This window comes from Melospiza georgiana, chromosome 16 (genome assembly GCF_028018845.1).
Source record: "Melospiza georgiana isolate bMelGeo1 chromosome 16, bMelGeo1.pri, whole genome shotgun sequence".
Lineage (NCBI taxonomy): Eukaryota > Metazoa > Chordata > Aves > Passeriformes > Passerellidae > Melospiza > Melospiza georgiana.
The window spans coordinates 13,383,818-13,402,609 of NC_080445.1; the positions used below are offsets into that span (position 1 = coordinate 13,383,818).

Genomic DNA, 18,792 nt, shown 5'->3' on the forward strand with positions numbered 1-18,792 from the left:
TAAATTTCCTTAAATTTGTATTATCCATCTGAAAAAAAATAGCAGTGAAGCTTCTGTACATTGAGACCACAAGGATTACTCCAGTTCTAAAACAAAGTTGGAACTGAATACCAACATCTTGAATAGGAGAGTTGTTAATAAGAAGCAATATTTGTAGGTTTTTGTTAAATTATCAGATAAATTGTTATCCAGTGAGGTTCAAAATGTTTCTGAACAAAAAACCTGGAGATAGAGTATTATAGGAATATTATACTGAGAGATTTGAACCCCCAGCACTAAGCTGTCTTACATTTAAGTTGTTATTGACCAGGCAGCACAAATCCCCTGCGTTGTCAGCATTTCGAATGTCCACGTCGTGAGGAGACACAAAGATCCTCTGGTTGTGGAAATCAAAGAATTCCACCTGGCTCAGGCCCACGTTTGCTGGATTCCCCCAGTTGGAAAGAAGTTCCATGGTCACATAAATGGCATCATGTACCTCCATATTGGCTGTCATCTAGACCAAAATGAAATATGGTAAAAACAGCAGTGACCAACCAAGAAAATGTGAAAGGAAAGATTGTTCAGACTGCAAAACTGATGGGTCAGAAGAAAAAAAGATTGCAAAGCCATGGCTATTTGGATGACATTCAATCAATCATTTTGGGTTACACCAATTCTGCCACACATCAACACTCTTAAAAAGCCTGAAGAGAAGGCAACTAACTCTCTGTTCTTTGTCTGATTCCTTTGTCATTCTGATGAACAGTGACAAATTCTCTTTTTTCACCCTGCCATAGGTTTATTACTTGACGTAGGGCAGAACTGAGGGATACAGCTCATACAATGTACTTTTATTTCAGTAGCACTGGGAAGCACCAATTATGGTGCACATATGCACAAACCTTCTCTCTCCACATGGAATTTACTCCAGCTTTGCCAACAGCCAGGGATCTGTCACTGTCACAGGCAGAATGGCCCCCACGCTCCACAAAGGCTTTCAGGAGTCTCTTCTTTTGTCTGAAACTACATATTCTGGGTTATTTCCTCATAATTCCTGCATTTTTAAGAAACAGTTGGTGCAAAGATGAAGAGGTGATAGGATGAACCCCACAGGAAAAAGTAACCAACACCAAATGACAACTTTTGCAGCATTCCACCTTGGATATACAGAGTTTGGTTAAAAATCTGGGCTCCATTTCCAGCTGGTTCTGAGGCAGTGTGAGAAGAGAATGCAGAGGTGATCTGAGGACCATAAAGTGAGATGTTGGCAGATCCTGCTCCACAGAAACTGGCCCAAGGCTTCACTGCCTGATTTGCTACTTCCACGGTGTCTCAAGTATTTGGAGATTACCAGATGTAGTAATTGGACTGGTGGCATTCTAAAAAACCTCTCTTAAAAAAGGAAATTATCCTAAAGCAAATAGATCTAAATATATACCTGCTTCCAAAAGGGCAGAATCTCTCAACAGCTCTGGTCACTGTAGTCCTTGTCTGGCGTTTCTCTGGAGGTTCAGCCTTTGCAGAAAGAAAAGATGAAACAGAAAATGTCTCCTAAGTAAGAAAAAGATGAACATGTTCCATTCAGATTGTTCTCACCACACAGCATCAATCTGCATCTCTGGAACAAGCATGAGTTTGGGCCCAGCTCATCTGTAACTCTATAAAGTTAAAGAACATTTCATGGAATTGGTCTTGATTTATAATGAAAGAGCTGAGCTTGGAGCTTGATCTTCTGTGTGGAAGAAAACATAGAAGCAAATTCTGAGGACTGTAAAATACACACACACACATATATATATAAAAATATATATATAAAATCTCATTGTATACATTTGGTAGGATTCAGGGTTAGCCAAACCTTTGGCACAGGTCTACTAGACTTTCTCCTCCAAAACCATCAAGTCTCTTAAAATCCCCAAACCTCTCAATTCTATTAGAATACCATAATGATTTATTTTTTAAATAAAGACCTATCAGTAAGACACCCAAGAGAAAACAGAAGTGCTGCATTCTTACAGTGCTATGGGGTCTTTCTCTACTCTACTCAACTTTTTTGTTGATTTTTCTCGACTTCCTTGCTTATAGGTTTTTAATTGTTTTTAAACATGGTTTCTGGAGCTAAGAGATGAACACACCTTGGGGCAGAAAACCTTCCCCAGCTCATCCTCAGTGAGATCCAGGAGTGTCCAGGACAGCTCTGCTCCAAAAGCAGAGATGCACTAACAGGGGGCAGGGTCCATGTTACAGAGTCCTGGAGGAAGACAGGATTTACTGGGATGGAAATCCCACTTTGCCTTGTTTCAGAAGCTTGCAGGATGAAAATGGCTGAAGTGGGCCTGCAGCTGTGCATCTGATTGTACAGACACATCATATGGCTGCTCTATCAGCTGCTCAGTGATCCCTGTAATCAAGAGGGAGCTGTGGGATGCCATCCTGAGGAAGCAGATTAAAGGAAACAACGCTTTGGAAGAATAATACAAATTACATTACACTTAGGGGCCATCACCATGCATTCATACACAATCCTAATGTGTAAGGGATTGTAAATCATGGGGGTTTTGCTTGTTGAACAAACAGCTCTCTTTTTTTCTGCCATACCTTTTGGGGGTTGGTGGCAGCTGCTTGCCTTTGCAGATCTCCCTGCAAGAATTCATTCTCAATCTGCACTGCTTGAACAACAGCTGAAACAGAGAACTCAGGATCCTTCTCACACACACTCTTCCTGGTTATTGAAAGGGAGGTTTCTGGTCGACTTAAGGGCTCTGGGACCAAAAAAAGGGAAGAAATACTCATTTTTTCAGGACATACATGTACAGAACATTACAACATCTGAAACTTCCCATTCAGTTCCTGACAAAGGGCTTTTTTGCATCTATAACCATCCCAAATGAAGCTGAATTCCCCTAATTTGGTTTTATGCTAAGATTCCAAGTCACATCTTCTTTAGGCAACTGTTAAAACAGCATCATAAGAAGAGGAGAACCAACAAATGAGAACCATAATTTTTATGCTTTTAGATTGCTTTGTTCTGGTATTTAGTGGAAATGCCTTGTAATAGTCCATTGAAAAGAAGTATATATAATTTAAGCACAGCAGGAATTTGTAATTGGGGTGTTCAGCTATTATGTAGGAATCCCCAGAGACTTCTAGCAAAACAAGGGGAATCAGGAGTTGCTATTTACAAGGCAAAATAAATGACCTTGTCATTTAAGCAGTCATCACAATGCCCACACGAATCCCAATCTTCCCAAACTTCATGGAGAAACAGAAACATCACAGCCTAGAAACAGGTTTGAAAGAAAGGAAATCAAATTTAACAACAGATGATGTGAGATTGGATAAAAGAGAAGCACAGTGGTTATATCTGAGGGCTTTAAAAGTCGAGGGAAGAGACTGAAGTTGTACAGACATTTAGAGTGAGGGGAAATAACTGAAGTGCCAGAATGCTCTCAGTGCTGCAGGGAAGAGAGCACAGTGCAAGTAACATCAAGTCCACCTTGAAAAGACAAGAAGTTCAGACTGAGCTGAGATTTGTGTGCATGCACTCCTTGCACATACACCCATGAAAACTTTCAACAAGCATCAGTCATCTCTGCAAAAACAGGGATGGAATAAAGACCTGCTTATTCTTCTGTACTCTATCATCCCCCTGAAATGAAATTCATTTAGGATTTATCACAGTAGTTGGACAGAAACAGCTCCAACCAGCACTATTATAACCTGAGAAAATGCAGCACACATCTCTCGGAATTCAAAGCAACATCTGCTTCAACAGATGGTGGGTGAGGGTCTCAGAAGCTACAAAGGGGATTTATTCTGGAGCCAAAAAGAATTAACTTCTTTTTTCTCTATTTGGTTTTCTGCTAATTAAGAAACTAATTATTTTGGCTTTTCAAAACCACTGGCCTTAGTGCTTTCTTGGGACACATCTGGATTCTGGTTTTTTTTTGAAAAAAGCAGCTTGACCACAGAGTATGGCAGGTCTGAAAACTTCACCTCAGACCTTCCAAAACTCAAGCTGATCAGACTTGTTCAGTTAAGGACTGCACTGAACTACAATTGCAGTCACAACTTCAGCCCCTACATTTGGGATCTGCTGTGTTTTGTTGGGGTTTTTCCCCAGGTAAAGACCACACCTTAGCAGAAGATATTTATAATAAGCAGCAGTGGCTTCAAATTATGTTCTCCAGTCCATGAAAAATATTTTCCAGTATGCTCCTAGATACTGGCACATCTACCCAGCACTGCAGACTGATGTCAGTGTTCAAGGTGTAATTCAACTACAATCCCAAGCAGCCACAGGTCTCTTTTGTCATGCTGTGAAAAACTGTGCCTTTATTGTGGTAGAGGACTCTGCATTTTGTATTGCTACAAATGTGTTGTGTTAAACTCTTCCACCAAACATCAGCTGCTGCCTGGGAGAACACACATTTCCATTAAAACCACAGGGAACAGACCTCCACGAGGGAAGTGGGAAACACAGAGCAAGTACTGACCAAGGATTGAAAGGGAGAGGGAAAATCTTGTGCTGTGGAAACAAAAAGAGAAGGAAGATAGTAAAGATATGGCAGAAGATTGAAGTTTACAGGCTTTTACATTTTATCACAATTTCACTGAAGTCAGAACACTCAAGGTGTTAAAAACAACAACAGAACCACAGAAAATCCCACTTTAAAAGAAAAGGCAGGGGAGCAACAGCTAAAAAATTCACATAATGACAGATGTGAGCTGAAATTGCATCTGAGTCAGAAGGAGAAAAAGCATGAAAACTCTCCTTATTGACATCATATATTCTTATTTCTTACTAGAATACATTGCTTCATGTCTGTCCTGGTGCAGGAACACAGCAGAGAGTGGCCGAGTGCCTTTATTTTTCAGCATGCCTGGTTTGACAGGAATGTACACTTCAGCACTGTCCTTTCTTTTGGCTGAGAGAACTTGCACTGGCTTCACTTCTGCAAGATAAAAAGGAAAAAAAAAATAATAAACTTTAAAGTTATGTGGAAGCAGCCAGCCCAGGAAAATTTATTGGATTTTTAATGCTAAAGTTTTGCCACTTTAATTATGTTGGCATAGTTAAAAGTGATAATTTCCATCCCTTTCACTGGCACTGTTCTGTTGATGCAGATGCACATATGGATGGCTGGCACTAACTCAAACAAAATAAAAATAGTATTATAATGTACCAAGACATCTCATCTCTGCCAGATATTTACCTGCATTACTGTCATGAAAAGCAAAAATAAAAAAGAAGTCCTGAGTTATTAGTTAACACAGTTATACCAAAGAAAATTCTTAAAATACAGACACAAATGTTATCATGTTTAGAAGTTTCAGAGGGGGAGAGGGAGTAGCTCATAGAAGTAATTCTTCACTTTTTGGTTTGGGAATTATTAATGCATCACAGCTCTGAAATTTCTCTCGGGAAAAAAAGTCCTGCACTCTCCCAGAGATTTTGTTCTCACTGCTCTTCCATCCCTTGCTCCTGTCTCTTCTTCTGCCCCTCTCCCCATTCACAATCCACTCACATCCATGATAATGAAAGGAATACTCTTCTACTTAATTTATTCCAAGATTGTTCCTCTGAATTTATGCAATTAACTCCACATTAGGGAAAGAAAAAAAAGAAAAGGAAGCAGTGAAATAAACAAAACCAAGAAACCAAAACCAATTACTGTACCAGAAACAGGCAGGGAAGGAATTCTGAGAAATACTGAAGGTAGGCTTAGGTCTGGTTTCTGCCTGAACTCTTCACCCTTTGTTAAATCATCTTTGAGACCTAATGACTGGTTGTGGGTTTGGACACTGAGGCTCCAAAGGAGACAGAAAGAGACAAAAAGAAGTGGCTCATGTCAATCACCAGGGATGAGCAGCACACATTGGAACAGGTATGTGAAATAAAGGTGAGACTGGGAAGGTTTGGCTGCCTGAATTACTGCAAAAACAGTTCAAAAATGTATCTAAAAGCATGGTAATTCCTTGAGAAATCTCACAGACAATCTCAGTTCAGGTGTCTAGAAGTGGTGATGCAGGTGCAGTAACCAGGTCTGTGTATCTTTGGATTTGCCAAAAAAGTTCCTAATGAAGTACAAGAGGATGCAAGTGTCCCAAATCAGGAGATCAAACAACAGGTTTGCTGCAGGGCATGAGAACTTGAAAGGGTACGGAGTAACATCTAATGATCAACCTTAAAAGCAATTCCCTCAAAGAATGATTATTGTAAGGAAGAATTGTGCAAGACACAGACTTACTGCTTTGATCCTGGTTGAACTCCAGCACAGTTGTGGCACCAGAATCAAGGCTAGAGCATCTCCCAGCATCCTGATGTTCAGAACCTTCCTTCTGCAGTGCCCCACTGCTATCCAACTGAAGGCCTTCAAAGCCTGTAATTGCTTCCTCAGTGGGAGATGGGTCTGAAAACACATCCTCTTCAACAGAGTCATAATCATCACTGAGGGAGTCTTCTTCCATCCTCTCCTCTTCCACACTGTGCTGCAAGCTGCTTCTCAATTTCTGCTACAATATAAACACATCTGTCAGAAAAGCTCAAAATTGTGTTTTAGAATAAACCAGAGTGGCTGCCAGTCCCTCTCCAGGAGAAAGAAAAATCTCCTGAGGAACTCAGAGCCATGATGCAGCTAAAAATATTCCCATTCCTCTGTCATGTCTTGCCTCATTTGATGAGGGCTTGTAAAGAAAAATCATCCTACAACTGCTGTGCTCCTTCTCATCAGTATCCAGCAGGAACATTCTCTAGGCCAAGGAGCTTTTATGTGCAAAACCAATTTTTAGGAGTAAGTTACAAAAAGCAAGTAAGGGGGAGAGCAAAGGCACATATTTGTGCAGTCTCACAGTTGTGCTTTGCTGTTTGAGGAGTAGCTGGAAACCAGAATTTCCAAATGCTTTCAACAAGACTGTCAAGCTCATGTAGCAGCAACTCCTTTTTAAGCACATGATAGATGATAATAGTCCTGCCTGGTACACATCTGTACTTCAAAAACCAGCAGAAAAAGAGTTGGGCTCTGATGGGCTAAGCTCCCAGCTTGCACTGAGTTTTTTGAAGTGGATACACTCTAACAGGATTTTATGCAAAAAATAACCTATTTTGAAATTTACTGTGGAAAAAACTGCCCTGCCTCTCCCATCTCACACCACAAACAGCACAGATGATGCTGGAGAGCTGTGGGTTTTCATGAATGCAAAAGGAAAAGACTTTGCATCTCTTAAATGCTTTTTTATTTCCCCCTGCTTTGTTGGTATTAAGAGTTTTGAGATAAATATAGGTAAGCAAACTGTATAAAATGAAAACCTGAAGGTACCTTAGGTACAAATGAACTGTGACAGTCTATATTCAGTTTGCAATGAAAGCTTCAAGCTCCTACAGATTATACCTGTTAGGAAATCCATGTTGACAGAAATATATTACAAAGAGCAGACAAAGTCAGCCTCAAAAGAGGGTTTATAAGCAACCTGAGCCTTCATATTGAGCATGTCTTTAAGACAGTCAAAACTAATATTTCCAGCTCTTTGACAGGAAATTGTACAAGTCTCTTTTCCTTTGAAACCTCTGCATCTGCATTGTAACAAGACATTAAAAAAATACATTATAGCCCCAGCAAAATCAAAATTATTTCCATCTTGACTAAAAAGAAAAGAGGAGTTGTTTTGAAATTATTAGCTTCCTATTAAAAACACATAAAAGATATAAATATTCATCAGTGTAAACAAATTACCAGTTTGTAGAGCAAAAAATAATCATCAAGGCAAAATATAGAAATGAGAGAAAGATGCAAGCTAGGAAAATATGCTTGGGAATTTTGTCTGATGTCAGTGGTAAGATCTGTTAACAGTTTCATATACAGATGCTACTCCACTACGCAGAAAAGCTTTATTTATGTCATTAATTGCTTAGGCAGAAAAACATTCATACATTTTTGTTCATTGATTAGTTTTCTTTCACATTTGTGAAGTGTGCTAGAACAAACTGCAATTAGTGATCAAATGGAAGGCTGCACAGTCAATACAACAACAATCCTTGATGCAAAGCAACTGCATTGATTAGAACATTTTCAAATAGTCTGATTTTTGTTAGGCAAAATAATGACATGCAACAATATTCACATCATTATTTAAAGACTACCCTAAAGGCAGAAAAAGCTGTTGTTTCAGCTTTCTCTAACCTGATACCCAGGAGTGATGTTCACTTGCACAACCATTAACTGAACTGAAAGAGGCTCCTTGCAGGAAATATCTCAATTCAACTCAACAGAGACAATATTCCCCCTCCTAAAAATAAGGTTTAACATTTTGTAGTGTTACTGATTGAGACTTGATTTCTCAAGCAGCTTTACTTTTCTTTTTTTTTCCTTCTGTTTGTGACATCTCATCAAAGCAAAATTCTCTAATGAAGACACCACAATAGAGGGGTTTGGGTGCTGAGGCTGATCCCTGGGCATGATCACATTTCAAATGACACTGCAGAAAACAGCAGAAAACAGCTGCCAACTGTACCTGGGAGAGAGGACCATTATCATCATCATCACTGCTGCTTTCCACATTCAAGCTTTCATAAGGTTCAAAATCTTCAGAGTACTCTGGAGATGGGTTAATGTAGAGTTTACCCCCTTCTTCTGTTTTAATTGCCACAGTTTTCTGTCAGAAGAAGCATTCAAAGAAATCAGATTTCATCTGTGTATCAGCAGTACAAGAAGAGTAACCATCACACTTTATATAACAACAGCATGATCAAGCACTGCTTTTCTCCTCTGATCCACAGAAGGTTTCTGTCCTCCCTGAGCTCATCTTTGGGCCCCTGAATTACAGTTTATCAGTCCTGGTCAAACTCCCCACCTGCTGCTTCTGAGCCCAGAGAGGGCAGGGATATTAAACCTTGCTCTCTGTTGTTCCTACACCCCTCTAGCATTTTCTTAGTGCCAGGGGCAAAGATGTCCCAGAGGGAATATCCTCAGATAACTTGATGAATTCTTTCAGTGAGCCCATCTTTCCCCCTCACAGCATCCCTTAGCACAGCCCAAGTTTGACAGGTTTGGCCAGGAATTGCTGGGTCCTCTAGATATCCAAAAAATCCCCATGGAAAATCACTGGGAAAGGAAACTGCTCAGTCTGTGGTTGCACTTTTCCCTAGCTAAATAATTCCAGTTGTTTATAAGGATATAATAACTCCTATCCTGCCATCCAACTGGATAAAAGACTTAAGGAATCATCCTAAGCTAGTCCCAAGTAGAAACTAGGTTTTAGTACAGAGCCACACATCTGGCAAATTCAGCAAAGAAGTCCTGACAGGCCATAATGGAAGCTGAGAAAATGAATTCAGCTAAGCAGTAAGAGTGGTAAACAAAGTAATGCAGCCTTCAAGCTTGAATGTGAAGTATTTTCTGAAAGAAAAGAAAACCTGCACAGCACAAACACATATCCACAGTGCCAAAGACCTCTGATCCCATCACTCAAGCACAGACTGAACATCCAGCCAGGCCAATGGCTAATCAAGTAGTGTAATTACTTGGGTGACATGTCTCCATTGTTCTGAATTCCCATTTATTGTTTTAATTAAGTCCTTGACAGGTTAACTCAGATCCTTCTTTAGGCTAAAAGAAAATAGGTTTCTCTTCTGAGACTTCTCTGGTGAACCAACAACTGTGGAGCTGATGGCTCTAAATTTCTTATAGATAGGGTATTTTTATTCAGATGCATTTCCCTCTCCTATGACCTACAAGAATTTATCACAAATTACAACTCAAATTATGTAAATTACATTTCTTTATCCCTCAATCTTGTTGCAGGATGGAGAAGAGCAGTAACAGGCAGTGATGTCTCTCCAAAATGAGTTTCCCCATCCTTTGCACAAGATAAATTCCCTAGGGTGCCACCAGAGCTATCCAGCAGCAGCCACTCTGCTGGAGGACACACTGAGCCACTCGTGTACGGGCTTTCTGTGATGAATGTCACTGAAACCAAACCCTTTCAATGAGATTTGCCACTTCAGGCTTCCAAGCAGACACAAATATGGGCAGGGTAATATTTCATGTTGTCAGCATCCAGCCCAAGCCATCAGAGAGCCCCAGCTGCCCACTCTGTACCACGTACAACCAATTTCCCCTGAAGTAATTTGCAACCTAAGAATCAAAGCCCCATTTCTCCCACCTGCCCCATACCTGAAGCCAATTCCTGCGTTGTATCTTGCCTGGGACAGTCTGAGGGCTGTGTTCTGACAGCCCACTCTCTTCTAGCTGGGCTGCTTCTTCAGCAGGGACACACAAGGATTAGGAGACAGGAGAGAGAAAGCAGAAATCCAATATTAGACAATAAACAGACACCTCTGTTTGTGGATTTGTGTGGTTTTGTTTTCCCCACAGCTGAGGATAGAAGAATAAATGTGACACATAAATAGAATCAACAGCTGCAAAGATCCCACATCAGATCCTGGCCAGTTCTAGCAGCAAGAGTGTTGAACCTCTTCAGGCACAGTTATCATCAAGTGTTTTTAAGAGAATACGTTATTTTAAGATACAACAGCTTAACAGCAAGGGAAGCTCCACCTTTTTTGACATGAAAATATAGAAATACATTCTAGAACAGGGGTACACATCATTCTGACTCCCAGCTGGTTAGAAAGTAACCTGTCTGAGGAAGCCAACTGAGCCGAAAACCCAGCTACCAAAGGCAGACAGGGCTCTGGTGAACAGGTGACATGCTGGGTTCACAAAGGAATTGTGTGTATTTACTCTCAAATTAAGGAAACATGAAATATTGGCAGATTAAACAGAATGTACTGGGCATTTAACATACTGTGCAGAGAAGGATTCTTCATGTATGACTCATAAATGAAGGACAAACAACCATTATCCTTCATTTCTAAGGCAAGGAAGAGTTGGTTCAGGAACTTCTGCAAAAAATTTCTGTATGGTCAAGGAGAATGAAGGGTCTCTGTGGTGGAAATGGCCCCAACTTAGAGTGGAACAATGGATTTTTGAGAAGATGCTTTGATTGAGAGAAAGAGACAAACAACTTGCAGGTCACATCAGCGTCCTCAATGGAACAAAGGCATCACCAACACTCTCAGTAACATCCTAAATAAAGGCATCTCATTTCCTATGGCCAAGACAGATTTACAGCTTCCATTTCTTCTCAGTGGAGAAAAACAGCTGATGCAAAACCTTTTTTCTTTAAGCCATAATTTAATGGTCACCCTAAGGCTGCAGGAACTGGCACTGACAATAAAAGAAGCCATTGTCCTACAAAGGTCAGAGAATCACAGAAAGATTTCATTTGGAAGGAACCTCTGGGGCTCACAAGTCCAGCTTTCCACTCAGAATTAAATCAGGTTGTTCATTACAGCTCTCAATACCATATTTTCTTTTCTGGGGGTTGGACAACCCTACATGCACCTGTGCAGTAACCTGTTCAGAGAACTGATATGGCAAGTTTTAAATGTGGGAAAGCATAAAAGATTCCTTTTAGTTATAGGCCCTTGGGCAATCTGGTTCACCAGGAGATTGCACAAAAGCTGGTCCAAGCAGACAGGAGGGAGCAGGCCCAGGGCAAAACCATCCTGGAGGAACAGTGTTTGTTTATGTCCATTTGGAGTGATCACAGCATTGCAGGATGTTGTTATGTTGTTCTATTGCTCCAGCACAAAGTATCTCTCTGTCTCAGAAGCCCAAAACAGCACTAAACACAGAGGGGAAAAGGAATGGACTGTTCTGAGGAAGAGAACCAGCCCTTCCAACCAGAGCTCCAATGGGCTATTCCCAAGGAACACCAGAAATCCTTTGAGCCACCATTGGTGCTGATTGCTCTGCAATGTTGGCTCTGCTGGCACTGAACTGCCTTGAGTTTACACTGTGAGAAGTGTGGCTGGATTCAGTCACTGCTTTGGGAGAGAACTGGAAGCACCTTTCCCTTACACTCTCTGAGAATCCATCTCCTCAAAGCAACTGCCCAGAAGCCCCTCAAGTGTGCTGTGAGTAGGAAAGGGGGAGATGGCAGGACTCATGCTACCACTGCTGAGGAATTCATCCTCAGAACCTGAGTGGTTCAAGAGACTCTTTACCAGTCATGGAGTGACAGAACAAGAGGGAATGGCTTTACACTGACAGAGAGCAGGCTTTGATTGGATACTAGAAAATATGGTTCCCTGTGAGGGTGATGAGGCCCTGGCACAGGTTTCCCAGAGCAGCTGTGGCTGCCCCTGGATCCCTGGCAGTGCCCAAGGCCAGGCTGGACAGGGCTTGGAGCACCCTGGGATAGTGGAAGGTGTCCCTGCCATGGCAGGGATGGAGCAAGATGAGCTTTAAGGTCCCTCCCAGTTCTGTGATTCCATAACTCTATTAGTGATGGATTTTTAGTGGTCATAGTTTGACATGGATTCACCTGACCAGGTCTCTCTAAGCAAGGAAGAACAGTCATTGAAATCCCAGGCAGGGGCTGATGCAGCTGAGCAAGTCATCTGTGCAACAAACATTAGTTTGGAACAAAAATATCCTTCCCATGGGATGGATGGGATGTGAATACCAACCAGTTCTTATCTGGGCACACAGAACAGCTCCACTGGTGCCACTCCCTCAGGGATTTGCACTGTCAGTGCCTATTGACTAGGCAAGGACTGAGAAGTACATCCTCAAAATATTAGTCCTAACCCAAGGAAACCCCCCCACTACCCTCAAGCCACATATTTGTAACCCCCCCCCACACTCACTGGAATAACAAACAGAGTTGTGAAACCATGTGTGGGTTATAGACCCAAAGAAATGCCAGCACACCTAGAGCCCAGCTTCACTACCCTCCAACCCATCATTTCCTTTAACTCATTACCAATCCTAAGCATGAAAACTTTATCAATCACTATTATCAGTAATTACTCCTAGGGAACACAAAGAAAACAGTCCTGACAAACAGATTTATGATGACACTTTCAGGAACCAGAAAGAGGGATTTATGCCTGTTCTGGATTATTAAGTACCACCCATTCCTAATTTTTCAGTGAAGACTAATCCTATAGATGGATGCTTTAGAAGTAATAAATGATGCAATAACTCTCATGGGAGACGGATAGGGAAGAAAACTCAGTGCTGTATCTCAGCTAGGAATCATTCCTGTAAGTAAAATCATATTCAATCATTGAGAAGAAATACCTTGAAAGGAAAGAGACCACAAAATTGCTAAGGCAGAGCTCCCAGGCAAGAAGCTCATACAAACCAGCAGTGACCCATTCTGGACTCCAGTGGCAAAACCAAACCAAAGAGGAAAAATGACAGGATAATGGTTCAGTTGGTATCTTTCACTGCAGCTTCATGGGTTTAAAACAACACCACTGGAGAGTTAAACAGCAAAACACTGAGTTATCTTCTGCAGAGCTGGTGCTACAGTCTCTGATAGATGGAGTTGAGGAAAAGAACAGAGACTGCAACTGGAGTCTTCAGAGATCTCTAAGACAGGTATTCTACCTTGACTGAAGCAAATGGCTTTAAGGGACCATAGAAATAAAGAATTTTAGTTAAGCTGAGACATAACAACTGCACAGCAGAACTTAAAGAGGAAATTTCTCTTGACAGGAGTTCCACTAGAGCTGCTGCCACAACATCCCTTGACAATTTTTGGAGCAAAAAGTCCAAGATATTGATTTAAACCCTCTTTAGCTACCAGAAGATGTATCAACCCTGTGTGACAGAACACCCAATTTCCACCATTTCCCAGAACATGACCATTTTTACATCATTGCACACAAAGTTTCACTTTCACAGAGAGAAGAGGAGCCAGGTGACAAGCTGATTCCTCATCACCATCCCACACAGCCTGCAGGAAATTATACAAGCTGAACACACCTAAGCCTGCAAACAAGGAGTATGTGCCCAGTGTAGCAGGAAAACAAATTAAGGAGATGAAGTTAGAGCCATGGTTGGAACAGTTATTGCAGGAAAAGTTTGTTTCCGGTATTGTTGAGATTAATAAACTTTCAATCAATAAATTATCAGAGTAGGTAACTTTTTTAACTCTTTGTCTTCATTTAAGGTGAAAATGAAGCTTAAGCAGGCTATCACACATTAAAAATACATTCTGAGATAGGTTGTAGCAAGTGTGAACATATCTGACTGAGGCTGGTAAACTGCTTTACACAGGGATTTAGTGAAATCAACTTTCTTTTCATTATGCTAAATAGATTAGAAGGCCAGTAAGCTCATACTTTATACTTTCATGCATGCAAAATTATTCCTGTCACTGCATTGCTCTCGATGACAGACAGACTTAAATTAGAAACAAAATACCCATTTTTCCATAAAGCCAGCTAATCACTGGGAAAAAACGGTTGATTTTCTTCATTCAAATATTTAAATAAAGATTAGCTATCTTTTTGAGACAACTATTATAGCTTAAATGTAATTTATGAGCTTAATGAAGCTATTACTGGATATAATTTGATTACAGTCTATGTCATCAAATGTCATTTGTCCTCAGGACAGCAGGCTTGGATAACACTGAAGTCCATCAGATCTTAAATCCTCTTAAATGGTGTTATGTGTCAAAGGTATACCATTATTTTCCCCTGACAATTTATATACATTTCTAATCTTCTACTTTTAGTTAGAGCTGTTTAACAAATGGAGAGGCAGGGAAGTTAAATGTTGGAATTAAAGAGGGATCAAGTGAAAAATGGATAGGGTGTTGCAGAGACTCTTCCTGACACCCAAGCAGCTTAACCACCCTGATTTCCACGGAATTTCATCCCCCCAGGCTCCAGAGGTGCTGTCCCTGGATCCCAGTGACCTCTCTGAGTGAGTGGCAGCCCTGGTGCAGCTCTGCCAGGCTGCCAGGGCACTCACCCTTTGTCCTGGTGGGTCTGAGCCTGTTTCTCGGGTAGCTGTGTGGGGTGATTTTCCTGGGGTACTTTCTCAGCTCAGAGTTAGCTCCATTCACATACAGAGAAAATCCTCTTTCCAACTGCTCCAGTCTGATTTGCACGGGATCTTTTCTTTTTAAGCGCTCCTGCAGCCTGAGGGAGAAAGGCCAATAATTCATCCTTGCACAGTGCATACACAGATGGTCAGATCTTCAATAAATACAGCAACACACCATGTCACAAAGCTGAAAAATATGTTCCCAGTTCAAGGAACCCTTTCAGAATCCATCTTCCAGGGTCTGTTCCTGTTCTGTAACGTGTGTATGAGCACCCACACACTGTGACAGAGGAAATTTGACCAAGCTTTTCCTTTCTGAGTTTTTTTCCCATGTTATTTCTTATTTTACATGATCTTTTCCACTTGGTATTTTGCATATTTAACCTTTCTTCTTAAGAATTTTAAAGAATTTCACTTAGAATTTCAAAAAGCTTAAAAATTGTTGGCCTCTTTTCAAGAATAAAAATGATGATTTGTATTTTGAAACTGGAGGTAGAAAGCCCCCAGCCAATACTGCAATTAGAGATAGCAGAAAATTAAATGCTGGTTAAAATAATATCAAAATAATGCCCTTCCACGGGCTCAGTTTCAGCTACTCTCCCTCTTCCAACTCTAATTTTCTCTCCTCTCACCATGGGTTATACCCAGGCCATGCTAATTCCTTTGGTGAGGTGACATGCAGGCCAGGAGCTTGGCATCATGAGGTGACAATTTGTGAATTCCCCTGGACCACCTGGTTTCCCTCTGACTTCTCCCAAGAGCATGTCCCCAGCAGTCAGCATTAGAGCTCTGATACCAAGGATGAACATTGGTTTAACCACTAAATAAACTGGTTTTATTATCCAATACTGCTTTAGGATACTATATAGGAAAGAAACCTGTGCGTTTTTAACATAATTGTGGCCTTTAAGGTCTTTTTACCAAACCAGTTTGTAATATAATTTGATTAGAAATCTCTTGTGTTAAAGGAAGGAATCCAGCATGAAAGTTCTGTAGATGCCTCTAAAATAAGCTATGAAGTTCATCTGTCCAGGCTATAGTGACAGAAACACATGAACAAAGAGGAAAAGAAATGTTTGAAACTTGTCTGAAAAACACTGGAGTTTGCAAAGGCAACCTGGCTGTCCTTATTTCCCACTTTTCTGTTTTTCTGACTACATAACAACTGTGCCTCTTAACTACATCCTCACACAGTGTGAGCTGCCAGTTACTTCTGAATCTACAACCTCTTGCTCTATAAACAAAAATCTTCCCTGCCACTGTGGAAAAAGTAACTATTTTATTAATAAATGTATTTCTATATTAAATACTGAAGAAACATTGTATCCTCCCCTAGAAATAAGAACTTTTAGCAAGCAAAGGGAAGAAGAGAGAAACACCTGAATGTTTTAAGGCACAGCATCACAGCTGCTGGTATTTGATACAATACAACAAATATTTCATACCCCAAGTGGAAACAAATGTGAATATTACCGGTTTCTCTGCTGAAGGGATATTAAATATTCGTCATGTTTTTCATCAAAGTCAGTCACCATGTCTTAACATAAACCTGAAATGAGAATATAATGGTCACACTGAATGATTTATTATGGAGTACCACTGGTTTTGCACCCTCAATAGATGAGAAGGCTATAAACAGAAAAACATTCTTCCTTCAACCACACATAAAGCTGTCAGGGCTGTAAATAAAACTCCTGAAGAACAGAGGAAACAGTAGCTGTTTTACTTATTTTTCAAAACCCTTCATAATCTACGGAAGAACCAAAAAATCCTAAAAGTAGAAGGCATATGCCATGACAAGTTTATAATGCCACACCTGGCAAGCAAGAGAAGCTGGGGCACAGCTGAAGAGCTGTGCCCAAAGCCCAGCTGTGGAAGGAATTCTTTGAGCTGCTACTTGTTGGGTCAGTTCATCCTACAGCTTATTCACTGCTGAGGTTGTATCTATTTGAAGTGTTTAATTAAAGATTTTACCTGGCTTGCCATTCAGGAAACCTGAACTTTTCCAGCAATTCTCACCACACCGCTGCCGCAAGCTGTGCCAGGGTGTGCTCTTACACTGCCCGAAGTTTGGACGTGCCAGCAGCAGCTGCGGTGAGCTCTGTACCAAAGAGAGAACCGCCTGTTTTGTCCCGGACCGACCGCGGGGCAGCTCTGCCAGAGCCCGGCCCCGCCTCGGGGGAGCCCCGGGAACAGCCCCGGACGGACACGGACCCGGGATAGAGCCCCGGGCACAGCTCCGGATGGACATTGACCTGGGACAGATGGACACGGATCCGGGACACAGCCCCCACATGGACACGGAGCCGGGACAGAGCCCCGGGCACAGACCCGGACGGACGCGGAGCTGGGACAGACCGCGGACACAGCGCCAGATGGACATAGCCCTGGGACAGAGCCCCGGACATAGCCCCAGATGGACCCGGGACAGACTCCCGGACAGAGCCCCAGGATGGACACAGACCCGGGATAGACCCACCAGACAGAGGCCCTGGCTGGACACTGACCTCGGACAGAGCCCCAGGACGGCCACGGACCGGGACAGAGGCCCCAGATGGGACACTGGACACTGACACAGGAGAGAGACCCCGGACAGAGCCTCCAGAGGACAATAACCCCGGACAGAGCCCCCAGGTGGGCACGGACCCAGGACGGACACTGACCCCCGGACAGAGCTCCCGGACAGATGCGGACCGGGGAAAGAGACCCCGGACAGACGCAGATCCCGGGGCAGAGTCCCCGGACACGGACCACGGACACTGATCCCGGACAAACACTGACTCCGGACAGACACTGACCCCGGTCACGGCCCCCGAGCAGACACGGACCCTGGTCACGGCCCCCGGGCAGACACTGGCCCCGGTCACGGCCCCGGGCAGACACAACCCCCGGCAGCGCGGGCCGGGCCGGGCCTGTTGCTCGGTCTCCCTGGCGACGGTCGCGCCTGGCCGCCGTCAGTTCCTGCGCGCCGCGGGCCCGGAAGCGGCGGCGGCGGGGATGGAGGCCACGGAGCCGCTGTGGGCGCTGCTGGACGAGGTGGCCCTGGAGGGGCTGGACGGCATCACCGCGGCCGCGCTCTGGCAGCGCCTGGCCGCCCGCTCGCCGCCCTTCCCGCTGCCGCTGGAGCCCGACACGCAGCAGCTGCTCTGGGCCGCGCTCAGCGCCCAGCCCGACGTGCGCTTCTACCTCCTGCCCCGGCCGCGCCCGCCGCTCCGCCTGCACGACCGGTGAGGGCAGCGAGCGGGCGGCCGCGGCCCCTTCCCGCCAGGGAACCCGGGACTGGTTGCTGGGCGAAACATGGGCTAAACCCGGCCCGATTACCGAGCTAAACCCGGGCCTGGTCGCCCGGCTAAACCCGGCGTGGTTGAGGGGCTGAACCCAGACTCATTGCCGGCTACACCCGGCCCGATTACCGGGCTAAACCCGGCTTGGTTGAGGGGCTAAACCCGGACTCACTGCCGGCTAAACCCGGCCCGGTTGCCGTTCTCGCCCAGGCTTTGCTGCAGCAGCCCTTCGGTAGCCGGTGACAGCAGGCAGGGCCGCTGTTTAGGTGTTACACAAAGAATTTTCACTCTTCCGGGGGTCAAACAGTGGAATAGGTTGCCCAGGGAGGTGGTGGAGGCACCATGGCTGGAGGTGTTTAAGATTTGGTGCTCACTGATGGGTTTTAGGGTGACAGTGGTAGTGCTGGTGATAATCTTAGAGGTCTCTTCCAATTTTGATGATTCTATGATGTGAGAGACCTGTATATGAGTCCTGGCCTGATATCCATTCAAATGACTGCATGCTATCTAGGTACAGGCAGAATTTCTGTGTCCTGGTCAGCAGGGTGGCTGTACCTGTCATTTCCTTACCTGTGAACTAGATGTTTCTCTTATTCCCACCACATCTTTGACTT

At 43.2% G+C, this 18,792-nt stretch overlaps 2 protein-coding genes across 9 annotated transcripts in view; one reads left to right on the forward strand and one right to left on the reverse strand.

Moving 5' to 3' along the window:
* The window catches only part of KATNIP (katanin interacting protein), a 56,553-nt gene extending 38,763 nt beyond the window's left edge, over positions 1-17,790 (reverse strand). For 2 of the 8 annotated variants that reach the window (XM_058035744.1, XM_058035740.1), the window contains exons 1-12: positions 17,693-17,790; positions 16,869-16,995; positions 16,368-16,443; positions 14,820-14,989; positions 10,155-10,237; positions 8,494-8,634; positions 6,234-6,495; positions 4,788-4,937; positions 2,581-2,744; positions 1,421-1,533; positions 885-1,005; positions 290-496 (exon numbers count right to left, since the gene is read on the reverse strand). In XM_058035744.1, the coding sequence (XP_057891727.1) occupies positions 290-496; positions 885-1,005; positions 1,421-1,533; positions 2,581-2,744; positions 4,788-4,937; positions 6,234-6,495; positions 8,494-8,634; positions 10,155-10,237; positions 14,820-14,989; positions 16,368-16,429 (1,473 nt within the window). In that variant the 5' untranslated portion in view covers positions 16,430-16,443; positions 16,869-16,995; positions 17,693-17,790. Of the gene's footprint in view, positions 1-289; positions 497-884; positions 1,006-1,420; positions 1,534-2,580; positions 2,745-4,787; positions 4,938-6,233; positions 6,499-8,493; positions 8,635-10,154; positions 10,241-14,819; positions 14,990-16,367; positions 16,444-16,868; positions 16,996-17,692 lie in introns of all 8 variants that reach the window. The other 6 variants (XM_058035743.1, XM_058035737.1, XM_058035741.1 and 3 more) reach the window with 4 other exon arrangements.
* Positions 17,791-17,891: 101 nt separating this feature from the next.
* Positions 17,892-18,792, forward strand: part of GTF3C1 (general transcription factor IIIC subunit 1) — a 40,308-nt gene continuing 39,407 nt past the window's right edge. The window contains exon 1 of the mRNA XM_058035536.1: positions 17,892-18,121. Coding sequence (XP_057891519.1) covers positions 17,892-18,121 — 230 coding nt within the window. The remainder of the gene's footprint in view (positions 18,122-18,792) is intronic.